General features: G+C 34.0%; 3 protein-coding genes across 3 annotated transcripts; all 3 read right to left on the bottom strand.

The window, feature by feature from the left end:
• Positions 1 to 2,800: 2,800 nt before the first annotated feature.
• On the bottom strand, positions 2,801 to 4,029 carry LOC114762993 (transcription factor MYB14-like; the record flags this gene model as incomplete). Its single annotated transcript, XM_028952587.1, has 3 exons — positions 3,897 to 4,029; positions 3,625 to 3,754; positions 2,801 to 3,174 (listed from the first exon to the last, which is right to left on the bottom strand). Coding segments are annotated over exons 1-3 (637 nt in total), but the record flags the coding sequence as incomplete, so codon positions are not given.
• Positions 4,030 to 9,269: 5,240 nt separating this feature from the next.
• Positions 9,270 to 10,763, bottom strand: LOC114762992 (transcription factor WER-like). The gene is made up of 3 exons (XM_028952586.1): positions 10,631 to 10,763; positions 10,354 to 10,483; positions 9,270 to 9,768 (listed from the first exon to the last, which is right to left on the bottom strand). Exons 1-3 carry the CDS (start codon positions 10,761 to 10,763, stop codon positions 9,270 to 9,272), a joined length of 762 nt encoding a protein of 253 aa, XP_028808419.1.
• Positions 10,764 to 14,386: 3,623 nt separating this feature from the next.
• Positions 14,387 to 15,893, bottom strand: LOC114762991 (transcription factor MYB8-like). Its single transcript, XM_028952585.1, has 3 exons — positions 15,761 to 15,893; positions 15,438 to 15,567; positions 14,387 to 14,885 (listed from the first exon to the last, which is right to left on the bottom strand). The coding sequence occupies exons 1-3, from the start codon at positions 15,891 to 15,893 to the stop codon at positions 14,387 to 14,389; spliced, it is 762 nt and encodes a 253-aa protein (XP_028808418.1).
• Positions 15,894 to 17,602: the final 1,709 nt, after the last annotated feature.

Raw genomic sequence — 17,602 nt, 5'->3', positions numbered from 1 at the left:
TGGATATTACATGGTTTCAGAAGGAAGGAGGCTTTGTTTTAATGCCTGAAAACCCCTTATTGAAGTTGTCACCCTCTGGATGGATCTGCAACTTTTGGAATATGACTATTTTAACTCCTCATCATCATAGCAACAACACTTGAGCAAAGAAAACGAGTCATCGTGGGTCCCAAACTTTCACCTTCACTTCCCCTACAAACATAAATTCTTCCTTTCTTTCCCCTCTTGATTTCTAAAGGCTAGTTATAAATCAATATATAATAAGCGGATTGTAAATCCCTGATCGAATCGTCGTTGTAAATGATCATTTAGCTTATTAGTGCATAACACTTGTAATTTTCAAAAGGCCATGGCTAGCTAGTCGTGAATATGCTATATAAGGGAGCTAAAAATACGAAAGGACTAGTGATAACTAAATGCCTGTTTTGAATATACACGCTTATTAATATTTAATTTTTAACAAAACTAAGCGTGTTAAAATATTTCATCTAAATTATGCATTGATATATTAGATGATTATATTATATGTAAATATTATTTGTAACCCTAAATTTATGCTTGTTGAGATCATGATCACTACGAAGGATATATAACTGACGCGACTCACGTGACTATAAAGGGAACCAAATCAGACATAAATACAAATATTCTCTCGTCATGACTGAAGCCGCTTTACTTATACTAATCAATTTATAGATAATCAAACTAATAACATAATATAATCACTTTAATTTATCAAATGGGATCAAATTATGTTGGGAAGAGACAAGATGTACTATTCTGGAAATGTGTCATTTGTACGTTAATGAAACTGGTAAACCTGCTTGGATGGATGTGAATCTCCGCGCGGCTTACTGGTCCACTTTTTCCGGTTAGTTTGGGTCCTCAAGATTGGGACACTCCGGTTATCACGTGGTCTTACCTTAAAAGGGATCGAATTTGACCTTCTAGAGAAGGCCCCCCAACAAAAGTTGTTCTTTTGACCAAAGCCAACGCAACAAAGGTAGCAGAAGTTTGTAGTGCGTCCGCTCCTAAATATAAAATATAAGAACTAATTGAAAATTCTAAATATATATTATAATTCATTTATCTTCTAAATTTATAATGTATTCTCAAAAATATCTCTATTAATAGTAAAATATTTTCACTTATGTATAGTTCCAATATACATAATTGAATAAGGGATAATTTAAAAAAAAAATCAACATATATTTGTACAAATAACTAATTTAAATAATTTTTTTATTTTTTAAATTAGTTATCTAATTCTTATATTAAAGATATGAGGTAATAGAAGATACGTATAGGTTTCACAATATACCACATGCGCATGGTCTAATTAATTACCGCTATAAGGGAAATCGATTTCTTGGACTGAAACGGACATTCCGCGAAAGTCCCTATTGCAAGTCAGACCTCTTCAGGTTCAGTTATGGCGGCCCGATAGACCCACCATCTCACCAAGGCCTCCTCTTCATTTTAAGGGTCAAATTCATTCTATGAACGTTGACACACCCCAAAAAAAAAAAAGAAGCATTCAAGAATGTTCAGCGCTAGCTGCAACTCAATATATAACACACTAGCCTCACGACAATGCACCGTTTTTTTGCTCCAATTTTAAAGATCTTTTAGAAGAGTTTCTTCATTTTCTTGAGTAGAGGACGCCATTTTGAAGTATTTGCTAAGGAAAACAAATGCTGAGAGCGCTCTATTTTTGCCATAGAAGAAACTGAGTTTTAAAGAAAAAATACATATTGATTCAATTTTTCTCTTCTATATATTTTTCCTCTGGTTTCTCTTATTACCCGCTTAATTTATGATTTATATTATTTTCATTGCATGTTTAACCTTGTAATTATGAGATGAACCAACTTAGGTGATTTGGGAAAACTGTTTATTCTTCATATTTTTAAGTGGGAGGAGATCATTAGATGTTGTTACGCTGAAACTAGAAAATTGATTTTAGAATTATTAGATCACGGTCTTTGAGTTCATGAAAACTATTGATGATAGGTGGGTTTATTTGCTTTTGGGATACAGAAGTATAACTACTAATCTTATGTGGCCTCATTAGGATATAATTTTTTTTCATCAAGTCAGATTTTCTATAGATCAGATTAACTAATTAGTTAAGGAAGTTCTTTAGGTGATGATAACTCAGAATAAATACCCGTAAATATATTATAACCTTTTTTATAAATAGACATGCGATAGGGATGCATCAAGAACACGATGAAGTAGCTAGTGGGGTAATTAGTATCATATAAATATGGAGATATGATCAAAAGCGCTCGATTCTTTGCGTGCACAGATTCCCGAACTTTAATTTTTATACATATACATGCAAGTCCACAAACTTTAATAATCAAAAAGCAGGGAACAATATGATAGAGTGGCCTAGCTACTTGCAAGAGCAAGGTGCAGACAAACACACGCACGCACACATTATTATTAGTAGGATAATTAATAATTATCAGTGTGCTGACGAAATTTCAAATCTGGAAGGAATGAAAAGGAATTCAGGTGTTTTTAATTTTTGACATATCCTTCCAATAACCATCCATAGCTAGCCATCTTCAGTTCGACCGCAACAAGCTGCATGCCATATTTAATTTCAATGCATTAATAACCTCTTGTTATGAAGCCCATGAAAAGAAACATACAAGGAAGAATAACCACTTGCTATATATCCTTTTGAGGATCTTCAGGAAATTCTTGCATCTCTTGCCACAAAAACTCAGCATTTTCGAGGAGGTATGAGGAATAATCATCCACGTCAGCTTCGTGTGCAGCATAGTACAGGCTATAACGGTTATCCTGGTCATATATATTTCTGGGACAAATGGTTGGGTCCAAAAATCTCCGAATTCGTCAAATATTTCCCATGCAACATTAGCAGCGCCTGATCCTCCTGAGGAAAAGGCTGAAGATGAATTGTAAAAGGGTGGTGAGCTTTCTGAGACATCACTGGAGGTAGCAGCAGAAAAACCAAGCAGAGGGTTTTCAGGTTCGAAATTCTTTGTTGTTTCTCCTTCACAAGTACCACTAGCCTTCGTTTTGAACTCAGATTTTTCCTCATGATTGCACCCCACGTGCTTCTTTAGGTGGCTATGCCAATGGTTCTTAACCTCGTTGTCACTTCTCCCTGGTAACCTTTTGGCAATCAAAGACCATCTACGACGAAAAATGTCATAAATGTTGGATATATGTTAGGTGTGCATATGAAATCATCTTACGTTTACTTGATGTTTAAAGCACTTGAGCGTTGAACTCAATTGATTCTTTCACATGCAATTAAAGACAGCATTGTATTTATTTTCTCCTTCGTAACTCTTTTCATCCCGATGATGGAATCACAATATCAGGAACGTTTAGAAAACAAATTGAAACTAGATCATCCAGTTTAAATTTTCACATTTTAAGAAAGCATTTTCAAGTACTTTAACTATTCCCAAGTTTTCCTAACCATATTATAAGGCAAATGAAAGAGTCATTAAGGCTCATATGAACAAAATAATGAAATTAATCAAACTCAAATATTATTAGATCGGGCTATATAGAGCTAGCGTCTAAATTCATGCTTATGTAACGAAGTGATTAACGATTGAGATAACGTATGCTTACTTATTTCCATGCTGTTCATGCAATTTGATGATGAGTTCGTCTTCTTCCTGGGTATAATTTCCCAGCTTCACGCCCGGACGAAGGTAATTTAGCCAGCGAAGTCGGCAACTCTTTCCACACCTTGATAAACCTGAACGTAAATATAATTTCAAACTTCATCAAGATCATATCCTGACTTGTATTTCTTTAATTAGAAACTAAAGTTGATTAGGTTGAAACAAACAAGTTGGTTTTGGTGTAAGTTTGGTTAACAAGTTCAAGCATATATATACCTGCGTGTTTGGGGAGCTGACGCCAATTGCTGTGGCCATATCTCTCAACATACGCTCTTAACCTTTCATCCTCCTCCTTACTCCACGCACCTCTCTTCACTCCATTTTTGTCATAGCAATGGCCTCTCGTCATGACCTATATAAGTTATTAAACTTATTTGGTTATCTCAGATCAATCTGATTTCAAATATCGAAACCTAGCTCAGGCTACACGCACATATATTTGAGAACCTCTCGGCTTCACTCAATAATACTTAAGCGCTAGCTAGCAATAAGATTAGACACGCTGAAAGAAATATGGGTGTGTTTTCGAGTTCATGGGAAATTCCCCTGACAAATTAAATGAAGACGCAGGTGCCTGTCACCTTTACTTTTGGTGGTTAGAGTGTTATGAGAAAGGGATGAGGATCGGTCACTTGCGAAATAAAGTCAGTCGTTGGAAAAGAAATCGATACTACTGTTAGGTCGGCCCATGTGTTTTATGAAAAAGATACCCTGTTCATCACTATAATTGGTCATTATATACACAGCACAAAAACTTTTTGACTTCGTGGACGTTTAGTCAAAAGCTTTGTCTGCACAAAGGATCCTTCGGAGTCCTTCCACAGGGGAATTAGGGTAGACTTCAGATGGGCGAGATAGGTAACCGAGTGGGGATAATTAAATATGAGAAAAATCAAGGAGAATTTCACATGTTGGTTAATTTGTTAACAGTTTGCAAAATAAAACTATATACACAGGGATTTGGTGACTTGGTGATTGAGAAATAGAAACCAAATGGAGTCGGATTTTGTACATATGCAGAATATTGTGTGTCTGACTCGTGAAATATGCATGCATTTTTCTTTCCCCTCTGCTTGGGTTACAATTGCATAACTTATGAAACTAGAAACCAGTTTGTACGTTAAGAAAGCAGTTTATTTTGTCCCCAAAGGGGGGGAAAGTATAGGTTTATTTGTTGTTGGGTAAATCATTCTCAAACTCTTAATATCTGTCTAATTCTTATATTAAAAAAAGTGGATGTGGTAGTTCAGAATTATTAAAAGTGATTTCGGGGCATGGGATTTAAGTTTACCCGTCGTGAAAAATTTTTTTGGGGGGGGGGGGCCTTGACGTTTAACTCAAAAGGGAAAAAAATAAAACCATACAAGATTTACGTCGTCGTCGTTTCTGTAATTTCTGGGACCACAGGTTGGGTTCAAAAATCCCCGAATTCTAATTCTTCTACTAATTGCCATACATCATTACCATGGCTGAAGGTCAAGGTTGATTTAATTCTGGCAAAAATATTCATTTTTACCTTTCTTATAGTTTTTCCCTGTATACAAACATTTAAGCGTGATTAGTGTAAACATCTTGACGTAATTGATAAATCTGCGCATCTTCCGTACTATACTAAACTATAATCTTTGTCCAAGTAAGTGCAAGCAATTTAAAGTAGAGTAATGCGTTATGTAAAAATATTTAATAAGTTTTATTTTTGCCCTTCGAATTTAATGATTGACATGTAAATTAAATTATAAGCGGAGGTTTTATAATTCATTTTTTATACATCAGAAAGAGGAAAAAAAACTACTAGACTACTTCTTTTATTGGGAAAGGTAGGATTTTACTATTTGATTTTTTTTTAAAAAAAAACAAATTTGATGATATAACAATCCTTTTAAATGCGGGAAAGAGAGTAAATTGCCTACGCATGCCAATTGCCAAGTGTGTCAGCTATGTTGGAATCTGCATAACCGTAAAGCAGAATATTAAATTTATCAAGCTTATGTGTTGACATTAATGAAATAAAAAATACTCCTCTTGTGCTTAATATAGGAAAGTAATTAGAAAATTAATATTGGCTCTATATATAAAACCTATTTCATATGTTTATTTTTTTTTTAAATTAATTTTATTGATATTCTCCTAACAACATGAAGAGAAGGGAAGGAATTAAGAAAAATGTTTGAAGTGTTGCATCATATTAACTAATTTAACTAACATTCTTAATCTATTCAAGTTAGCTAATTAGGTTTTATGTTAAGGATAGAAGGAGTATTATTTATTTTTTACTGTTTTAAAAAAGCTCTATGTAAATCTTTTCGTTGAAATCAAGCATAGACCCTTGTGATGATCAATTCAATAGTTGGGATGACCCGAATAATTATGATAGGATCCAAGCGCTTCATCCAAAATCCGAAGTTTCAAAGGCCGAGAATGATCAAAGACTGACCCAATAGGCCACTTCTCGTATACGGATATTGTTTCAAAATCACTGAATAAAATCGAGGCTTGAGTGTAGATAACTCATAAGATCAGAAGAATGAGTCTGATTGGGCCCGACATATCTTCTGGCCCAGATAGTTTCCCTAGTTGGACTCGTTCTTCTGCTAATCCTTGATTTTTTTCTCAATTAAAATCAAAACGACAAGCCGTTTTAGGCAGGGAAAAGCCGAAAGAAAAATTTTAATGTTTTAACAGTTTCGGATTTCTAAAGAAGATTTAGCTCAGATAATAGTTGTAAAGAAGTTATTCCTGCAATAAATTATTAGAATAAGATGACAGAAGAGTCCCCGTTTTGACAATCATGGAGTGGGATATTAATTGCCTGGGAACTCCTTATTGGAAGCCGTGTCACCTTCTAGAAGGATGTGCATACGTCTGGGAGCATGACCATCCTAACATCTCGTCACCATTACATAGGGCGTCCCTTAACGAGCAATGACACGTGTAATCTCTTCTGTTTACTTCCTTTCGTTTTCTCTCCGATTCATGAACGAGGAAAAGGAATCGCCGGGTCCCAAACTTTTTCTTTTATTTTTCCCCCAAACATAAGGCTCTTCCTTTTCTTTCGGTTTCCTCCTTTATTTCTGAAGACTAGTTATAAGAGGTGTTCGGATTAGATTTTTTAATTAAATGATTTTACAGATCTCAAGAAATCCACTGGCATCAAAATACTTGTTGTGAACGTTTATATGGGTTGTTGAACTCTTCCTGAAACTGTATTCGAAACGAATTGTAAATCCCCGAATAGTCGTCGTAAATGGTTATTTAGATTAATGCACAGTACCTGTGATTTTCAGTAAGGCCAGGTGTGAAAATGCCACAAGAGAGTTATGAACACGATCCACGTGACTGACTCGCTTGAGCGTAAAAGGGGACCCAGTCAAACACAGATGCCAATATGGTCTCATGATGACCTGAAGCCGGCATCCGCGCTTTTACTTGTATATACGAAGCCAATTTATAGTTATTCAGCTAGCTAAACTCCCTCCCTCCCACGCTTATTAATTATAAATAGCTAAACGATATTTGGGCCATCAAAGTGGGGAAAAGACAAGTTTCTTTTGACCAACCTGTCGAAACAGATGCGGTGGAAGCTTGTTGAGGACGTAGGTTTCACAATGTAGAGTTAATATAATTTTTTATTTCTAAAATCTGCGTAAATTTTATTTTCGTTTTTTGAGTTTTAAATTATGAGTTTCCTTTAAAAAAACAAAAGTCTAGATTTTTATTAAATTATAAGAATCAATATTTTTGACAAAAAAAAATTGAGAAACCAAAACCCATAGCTTGAAACTTGATAGACCAAATCAAAATGATGATAAATTTGAGAGATCAAAAATTATATTAACTCTATATACTATATTGATCCATTAATATAGGAACAATATCACTAATTTGTGAATATTAAAAAATTAATTATATTAGTTATTTATAATAAATGTGTGTTGTCTTTTTTAGAACACCTTATTAATTATCATGGAAACTACTTTAGGAAAATAAATAAATAAGTATGAGAGACAAAGTGGATTCAGATCTTATATTTAAGATTAAATTAAATCTTTGACTACCTCTTAGATTTAGGATTACAGATAGTAACGTTAATGTTTGAAACTAGATTTTCTATAGAACAGATTAGTTAAAGAAATTCTATAGGCAATGATGGTTCAGAATATATGTACCTGCAAATTAAATATATTATTACTTTAAGCTATAGTATGGCATGCCATCGGTGATGCATTAAGAACAAGATGATTAGTATATGCAAAATGAAGGGGACAATCATTTACGATCTCAAATTTTAGCTAGATCTCCGATTCTAACATGGCAACCTTTGTATTCTTCCGATCCTAAATATAAGACCCTTATACTAGTGTTCTATATTTAAAACTGGATGAATATTTTTTTCTCATTTTTTAAATTTAATTCAATTTTTTTTTTTAACGTAAGGAGAGTGCAACATATCTTGATCACTACCCACATTTCATCTTATATCAAAGCTATCCCTACGCAACAATATACTCCTCCGGTCCTAATTATAAGACCCAATTGACTTATTTGAGGAGATTAAGGAAGTAAGTTAAGTTGGTTATTTATAATAAATAAGTGTTGTTATTTCTAAAATATCTTTGCTAATTAAGTATATTGGCTAAAACTATCATTATTAGAAGGATTATCTTGGAAAAAAATGCATAAATATAAGAGAGAAAATAGATTGGGTCTTATAATTAGGACCAAATAAAAAGTCAAATTGGGTCTTATAATAAGGACCGGAGGAGTAATATATTTTAATTTCTAATCCTCTTTGTGTTTTATTGGGGGGGGGCCTCTGTGTGTGTATTTTTTTTAAAGCAAGGACCCTCCTCAGGATGTCTGGATTTAGATTACGATGCACAATTTCAATACTCGTAAATTAATCCAGTGATAAATTCATATAATAATATTCACTTATTATATATAAATATGTACGTATGGCAATACAGATTCACGTACTACAAATTTGGGTTTATAGCACAAGCAATATGACGAAGGAGCCTAGCTACTGGCAAGAACAAAACATGTTATTAGTGGGATAATAATTATCAAGTGTGCTGATGGAATTACAAATTTGGAAGGAATGAGAAGGAATTTATAGGTGCTTTTTTTGACATTATTCCTCCAAAACCATTCATAGCCAGCCATCTTCGGTTTGACCAACAATCTGCATGCCATATTTAATTTCAATATTAATTATTACTGATATATATATAAATGTAATTGAGAGGGAAATATGTTAAAAAAGAAGGAGAGCATAGTCATATATATATATATATATATATGCATTTTATTGCAGGCAATAAAACCAACAAAATAACCCCTCCAAGACCAGTTCCGAGGCACAAGAGTGAGCTATACTCTCTCCAGGTATGTTTTGACTGAAGAAAACGGAGAATAAAGAAATGTGATTTTAGATATAAATAAGAGATATGTCTATTTAATTCAAGCATGATTTCCTTTTTAACTCTTTCTCTGTCCTCAATGAAATTCCTATAACTTAAAACTTCACGATGTGACCTCTTGCTATGAGGCCCATAAAAAGTAACGTGAGGAGGAATTACCATTTGTTTATATATCCTTTGTAGGATCTTCTGGGAATTCTCGCATCACCTGACACAAAAACTCAGCGTTTTGGAAGAGGAATGAGGAATAATATTCATCCAGGTCTGCTTCATATGCTGCATGGTTCAGACTAAAATAGTAGTTATCCTGGCCATATATATTTTCTGGGACAAATGGTTGGGTCCAAGAATCACCGAATTCTTCAACTATTTCCCATGCAGCACTAGCAACGGTTGATCCTCCAAAGGAAAAGGTTGAAGATGAATTGTAGATGGGCGGAGTGCTTTCTGAGATATTACTGGAGGAAGCAGCAACAAAACCAAGCAGAGGGTTTTCAGGTTCGAGACACTTTGCTGTTTCTCCTTCACAAGTGCCACCAGCCTTCATTTTGAACTCAGATTTCTCCGCATGATTGCACTCCAACTGTTTCTTTAGGTGGCTATGCCAATGGTTCTTAACCTCGTTGTCACTTCTCCCTGGTAATCTTTTGGCAATCAAAGACCATCTACGACGACAAATAATATTACATATGTTAGATATATGTTAGGTACATACCGGATACATATGAAATCATCTTACGTCTACTTGATGTTTAAAGCACTTGAACTGGAAAGTCAATTGATTCTTTGACCTTTAATTAAAGGCTGCATTTTTTTCCTTCGTAACTCTTTTCATGCCGATGAAGGAATTACACTATCAGCAATGCTAAAGGGAAAAAAACTTAGAACTCGACCATCCAACTTAGATTTCACACGTTAAGAAAGTATTTTCAAGTGAAAATCAAAACATCTTCATCCTTTAACTTTTCCCAAGTTTTCCTAGCCATGTTAAGGGAAATGAAAAAGATCATCACAAAGAGACATATAAACAAACAAACGAAACTTATTGAACTTGAATATTATTAGATCTAGCTATATAACTAGCGTTGAAGATCACGCATGTGTAACGAAGGGATTAACGACTGAGATACCTAGAAAACCCAATATGTCCGTGTTTCTAGATTTGCAATATATGTTGAGGAAAAACCATTGATGAACAAAAAACCGGAATAGATATGGAAGAACTTATGTCAGAGGTAACATATGCTTACTTATTTCCAAGCCGTTCATGCAATTTGATGATGAGTTCCTCTTCTTCTTGGGTGTAATTTCCATGTTTTACGCCCGGACGAAGGTGATTTAGCCAGCGAAGTCGGCAACTCTTTCCACACCTTGATAAACCTGAACGTAAATATAATTCCAGCTGAAACTCCATCAAGATCCATCCCAACTAGTATTTCTTTAACTAGAAACTAAACCTAATAATGTTGAAACCAACATGTTGGTTTTTGGTGCAAGTTTGGTTAACAAGTTCAAGCAAATATGTACCTGCGTGTTTGGGAAGCTGACGCCAATTTCTGTGGCCATATCTCTCAACATACGCTCTTAACCTTTCATCCTCTTCCTTACTCCACGCACCTCTCTTTATTCCATTTTTGTCATAGTAAGGGCCTCTCACCATCACCTATTTATATAAATTATATATATACTAAACTTATTTGGTTATCTCAGATCAACCTGATTTCAAATATTGAAACCTATACACATAGAAGCTAAGGCAACACACACTCGCACAGATATATATATATATATATATATAGAGAGAGAGAGAGAGAGAGAGAGTTGAGAACCTCTCTGCTCACTCAATATACTGAAGCCCTAGAGAGCAATAAGATTAGGAAACACGTTAAAAGAAATATGGGTATGTTTTCTAGTTCATGGAAAATTCCCCTAGCAATTTAACAAATAATAAAATATAGGTGTATAATTTTGAACGAGAAGAAGCACTGTCTGTCACCTTTACTTTTGGTTGTTCTCTTTCTGGGTCGGCTATTATTATGAGTGCAAAGTGTTGTTATGAGAAATGAATCAAAATTGGTCACTTGCGAAAAAAGAAATTGATACAGCTGGGGGCTTCGGCCGGGCCAGGTCTTTTATAAAAATTCATCAGCATGTAATTGGTCAATTTATATACTTACATATATATATCATACAAAGCTTTTTGACTTCGTGGACGGTTAGTCAAAAACTTCGTCTGCCAGAAGAATCCTTCGAAGTCCTTCACCGTGGAATTAAGGTAGACTTCAGCTGGACGAGATGGTTAGGGTTTCATACGTTGGAATTAATTGTTATCAGTTTGCAGAATATAAGGATATAAAGATTTAACAGAACTTTATAAACCAATCTTCTGGAAGAGTTAAAATTGAGGGGGGAAAATGCAGGGAAAATCTCCACCAAAAAAAAAACTTGAAATGTACTAAATCTCAAATTAGGACTGTTTTCTATATTTTAATCGATTTTGACTAAACTTGACTTGTAAATAATAACACATTTTTGTAGGAATCCCCAATTTGGAATTTAGTAGATGTCAGGTTTCTTTTATAGGATTTTCCCAAAAAAATAAATGAAAATTTCATAAATCATATCATTGGAAAAAAGATGATACACACCTTTCTTTAGCTGAGACTCCATTTTTGCATAAATTATTGCATTTGACATATTCAAATCTTAGATACACACACACAAAAGCGAACTCTAGTCATGAAATTAGTTTCAGCCTTTAAATTTGAATATGTCATAAATAATAAAGAAAAGAAAGTTTCTTGTCTCTGTTCTGTTCAAAGAGTTAGCAAGCCTCGTTCTATACATCATTTGAATAACATGCTCGTTTCACATGACTTGAGCAAATGGAGGAAATGGGTGAGAGAAGGGAAACAATCTTTGGACTTGATTAGGTATGAAAGAGCAGAAACTGAAAGATTACGCCCTATTTGGTGACTTAGTGATCGAGAAATAGAAAGCAAAAGGGAATCTGATTTGTATTGTTGTAGATTATTGTGTGTCTGCCTCGTGAAATATGCATGCATTTTGCTTTCCTCCCTGCTTTGGTGCATAACTTACGAAACCAGAAACCAATTTGTACGTTTGATATGAGAGTGCCGGGTCCGGCTAGTGACTACCTATGGGCACATTTTCCATTTCATTAATATTAATATAAATGCTACTTGCATATATACACATGTGAAAGGAGTTCTTCTTGAAGGTCATAATATAAACGCTACTTGCATATATACACATGTAAAAGTAGTTCTTCCTGAAATCACAAACATTATATGTTTAACAACTTAATGAGTATATATCACAGACACGATTCAATTTATTTAATTTCAATCTGTTGCATGGCTTGGGATTTTGGGCTTAATGTTTTTAACTGTTTCCTTTAAATTCACGCTTAAAGAAAGCAGTATGTTTTGTTCCCAAAAGGGGGGAAATATAGGTTTTGTTGGGTAAGTCTTCCGAAATGTTTCCTTTGTATGAATATTTTGCATTTGATAAATTTTTTGAGGGAAATATTCTTTAATAATCAAATTACAAGTTGGTGATCTTACACTGAGGAGAGTAAATGCATATATATGGTAAATTCCGTATGCGTGTGAGAGATAGAGATTACAAATAGAAAATAAATATAATTATTTATGGATCTTAAGCATTTTTTTTCAAAATTCCAAAATTCCAACATCTTATTTAATGCAAAGCCCCAAAAAGGAAAAGAAATCCCTTATGAACGCGGGAATAAATTTAAAAATTTTAACTGTTAACTGATATATCTTTTTCTCAAAAAAAGTGATACATCTTTTTCTCAACAAAAAACTTTAAAGGAAGATAAACAGCTGTCATTAAATCACCCTATTCGTTCGCATCATTTAATATTTTTCTTTTTCTTTTTTTAATACCAGCACATCATTTAATATTTTCAACATCTTCAAGATATGTTATAATCATTAGACTAATCAACAACTTGACAGTTGATACTTGATAATACTATGTAGCTTTTGATGACAAAAAAAAGTATGCTTTTGAGTAAGAAATTTACTATTTTCCATTTTTAACTCACTTTTTTACCAACATTATTTAACTCGCTGTGATCTTGAAAATTAAAATATAAAACTTAATAAACCTAGGGTACTAAATGATACACGCATCTTTGCCGGTTTGTGCTTAATATTTATTTTAAAATTATTGCCCGCCATTTAGGGACATGGGGTTTGAGTTTATCCGCAGTGAAAATTAAAGAAACTTGACTTTAAACCCAAAAAAAGAAAGAACCAAAAAAACTCATTGATTGTTGCCTCAATGCTCGTCGGCCGCATCACGTTGTGGAAAACCAGAAAACTGGTCGCCGAATGAAATTCAAAACTCGCACAGAAGATACTAATGTCCTAAAGGCTGGCGATCATCTTATGCTATTCTTGGAAACGCGAAAATGGAAAGGGCGAAAACACACACACACACACGGGAGGAGAGAGATCGAATTCCAGTCTGTTTTGTATTTTGTATATCTTCTGATATAAATGGTTCAGTCCAAAAATCGCCACTACATTCTTCTGGGTGGGATTTTTGGTGGTCGATTCTGTATCAATAGATGGCAAGGACGCAGATCCGCTGGCCGGTGTCGACGTACTCGTGTCTGTAACTTCTGGGGCAACTGATTGTTAAAAATCGGCGATTTCCATCTTCAAATAATTCCCCCGTGGCATTTCCATGGCTGAAGGTGGAAGGCTGATTTACTTTTAGTGAGTTTAATTTCTATTCCCCTTTATGTTTCATTGGCGAAAAAAGAAACCCTTGTGTTGTTCATCTCTGTGTGCGCTTCTTTTTTGGTTTAAGCAAGGACATTCTTCGGGACGTCTGGATTTAGATTAAAGGACAAAAATTTATATATGTATATATGTTCGTATGAAAATATGTACAGACTCTGACCACGATTTTTTACACACACAGATTCACAAAGTAGGATTTTATACATAGATGCAAGTATGCGGAAATTTATACAGTCAGAACCGTGATCAATATGATGAAATGAGTTTGCAAGAAGACAAGCAGGCATGGCCACACACATTTATATATTACTAGGATGATTATCATTACACAGACGAAATTGCAAATTTGTTGTGTTGCAGGAAATAGAAAGGAAATTGTTGCTTTTTTGACACTCCTATATCTGCATAGCTTGCTAGCCATCTTCACCTTTGACCAGCAATATCTGCATCATGCCATGTTTAATTTAATGCACTAATTATTTGCTCATATATCCTTCGTAGCATCTTCCGGAAATTCTTGCATCACTTGGTACAAAAACTCAGCATTATCGAAGAGGTATGAAGAATACACATCCACGTCTGCTTCATTTGCTGCGTGGTTCAGAATATAATAGCTATCCTGCTCATATATATTTTCTGGGACAAATGGTTGGGTCCAAAAATCTCCGAACTCTTCAAATGTTCCCCATGCAGCATTAGCAACATTTTCTTCTCCGAAGTCAAAGGTTGAAAATGAATTGTAGCTGGATGATGATGAGCTTTCTGAGATAATATTGCCGGAAGAAGCAGCACCAAAACCAAGCAAAGGGTTTTCAGGCTCAAAATGCTTTGTAGTTTCTCCCCCACAAGTACCACTAGGTTTCATTTTCAACTCAGATTTTCCCCCGCGATTGTTCTCCAACTGCTTCTTTAAGTGGCTATGCCAATGGTTCTTAACCTCGTTGTCACTTCTCCCTGGTAAACTTCCGGCAATCAAAGACCATCTGCAACGAGATATATATACATATATATATATTACAAGTATAAATATCAGATATGATATATATTTATATATAAGGTTTATATAACTAATTAAGATTAAGAAAATGAGTTCAGTTGGTTAATTGTAACGAATATGTGTTGACTTCTATAAACTATCCTATTTAATCATGTATGTGTATCGAAATTATTTTTTAGTAGGAACTCTTACAATTAATAGGGATATTTTAGATGAAATATTATAGATTTGGGAAACAAATCAATGAACATTTTATATTTAAGACTAAACTCAACCTCCAACTGTTTCTCATATTGAAAACTGGAGATAGTATGAAATAATATCATACGCTTTTAATTAAAGACTGCATTGTTTCCTTCATAACTCTTTTCATCACAACGAAGAAATTTAGGAAAATAAAATTCGATCTTCTAACTTAATTTCCATACTTTAATAAGCCATTTTCAAGTGAAAATGAAAAACTCTTCGTGTTCCCAGATTTGCAAATACATGTTAGAGAGAAAATGATTGATGCCAGTATGGGAATGCATATGCTTACTTATTTCCATGTAGTTCATGTAATTTGATGATGATTTCGTCTTCTTCTCGGGTGTAATTCCCCCGCTTTACATGCGGGCGCAGGTAATTTAGCCATCGAAGTCTGCAACTCTTTCCGCACCTTGATAAACCTGTAAAATAATGCAGATGAAACTCCATGAAGATATATATCCATCCCAACCTTTGTTTCCTTAAAAGACAGGTTGGTTCATGCTTAAGTGGAAATTACAGAATAAAGAGATCATCATGGCCATCACCGAGTAGTGCATACTCAAAATCTGGTTCAAGTTTGCCCAACAAGTTCGAGTATGTGTATATATATACCTGCTTGTTTGGGGAGCTGACGCCAATTACTGTGGCCGTATCTCTCAACATATGCTCTTAGCCTTTCATCCTCCTCCTTGCTCCACGCACCTCTCTTTGTTCCATTTTTGTCGTAGTAAGGGCCTCTCGTCATCGCCTATGTATATTACCAAACTTGTTTGGCTCTCTCAGACAAGACTTCAAATATGGGAACATATACACTTACAGAAGGCAGCCCACGCCCATGTATATATATAAGAACATCGGGCTCCACTCATCAGTGATACACTGAAGCCTTAGCTAGCAACACGTGCCTAAGAGCACGGGTATGCTTTCAAATTTCATGGCAAATTCCCAGTGTGTTTGGATGAAACCAAACCATGGTTTAAAGAATAGTTTTTAGAGAATAGATTTTGAAAAAAAATAGATTCTGTGAAGAATAGATTTTGTAAAAAAGTGATTCTGAGAAGTGAGAGTGTTTGTTATCAAAAGTACTTTTTATATATACAAGTTACTAAAAAAACATAAGTTAATATGATAATTATATAAAAATAAATTTTATGATATATTTTAATTTGAAGGAATAAAATTGTTAATAATATATTTTTTACCAACATAATTAATAATACATAAGATAATGTAATTAATAAATAATTAATATGTGTATATGTGTTTATAAGATATAAGGTTAAATATGTTTATAAAAAATAATTGAGAAATGTTAAAGTCATATTATTATTGAGATCTACTCTGACAGGCACAATCATCTCTCCAATTTGAGCTAGAAGCAGAATGAATTCACTTCTCCTGAAACCATGGTTTTAGATTCCAAAACCATGGTTTTGACCCAAACCATGGTTTCAGATTATTGGCCCAAAATTGATGTTGTTTGGGTAATATTTTACCAAAACTATAGTTTTGCCTCCCAAACCATGATTTTGAGGTCACCCAAACAGACCCTTAATGTCGCTTTTCCTTTGGTGGTCATTTTTCCTGTGGGGTATTAAGAGTGCAAAGTGTTGGTAAGAATGGATCAGGATTGGTTGCTTGACGAATAAAGTTAAGTCAACAAAGCGAGAGAGTCTTACTTGATACTGTTTACTTTTAGGTCTGCCCTTATCTTTTAATTAAAAAGATACCGATTCTGTACAATTAGACATTTTAAAACGACATCTTGTATTTAACTTTTGACTCCGTGGTTTCAATCAAAACTTTGTTCATTCTACATTCACACGCATCCTTTTTTGCAATTAGGGTTGACTCCAGATTGACGCAGTGGTTAGGATTTGGGGTGTTTTCAGGGAACCGAATGGGAATAATTAAACATGCATGAGAAAAATCAAGACGACGAATTATTACACTTTTGATAACTGTTGCCAGTTTGCTTAATAAAAATATGTATAACAAATTTTATAAGTAAAAACATTATAAATCGATCTTCTGAGGAAAAAAAAGTTACCTTTTTTATTTGTCATGTGTTCATTGATCATTTTGAAAATTTTTATTGAAATTCAAATCTTCTCTTATTTTTTAAGAATATGTTTAGATCGGAAAACAATGAATGAAAGAATTTAAAAAAAAAAAATTCTCGATTCCAATTTTTTTTAAGAAATCACTTTCCAGTGCCTTTCTACTATTACTCTTCCAAATATCAAATCACAGAGAATAATTAAATATATGATGGATGAATAAATAACAGACCCTGCACACTTGAACAGCCATTCTTTTGTTCCGACCTGCTTTTTAATAAATTCTTGCATTTGACATATTCTTTTTTTGTTTTGTTTTTTGTGCCAACGTATTTGACATATTCAAATCTGGGATATATACATGCGAAGTCTTGATACGAAATTAATTTCAGCC

Source organism: Neltuma alba, unplaced genomic scaffold, assembly GCF_004799145.2.
Source record: "Neltuma alba isolate B1F8T4 unplaced genomic scaffold, ASM479914v2 tig00011249_pilon, whole genome shotgun sequence".
Classification (NCBI taxonomy): domain Eukaryota; kingdom Viridiplantae; phylum Streptophyta; class Magnoliopsida; order Fabales; family Fabaceae; genus Neltuma; species Neltuma alba.
This window is presented reverse-complemented; position numbering and strand designations above follow the sequence as displayed.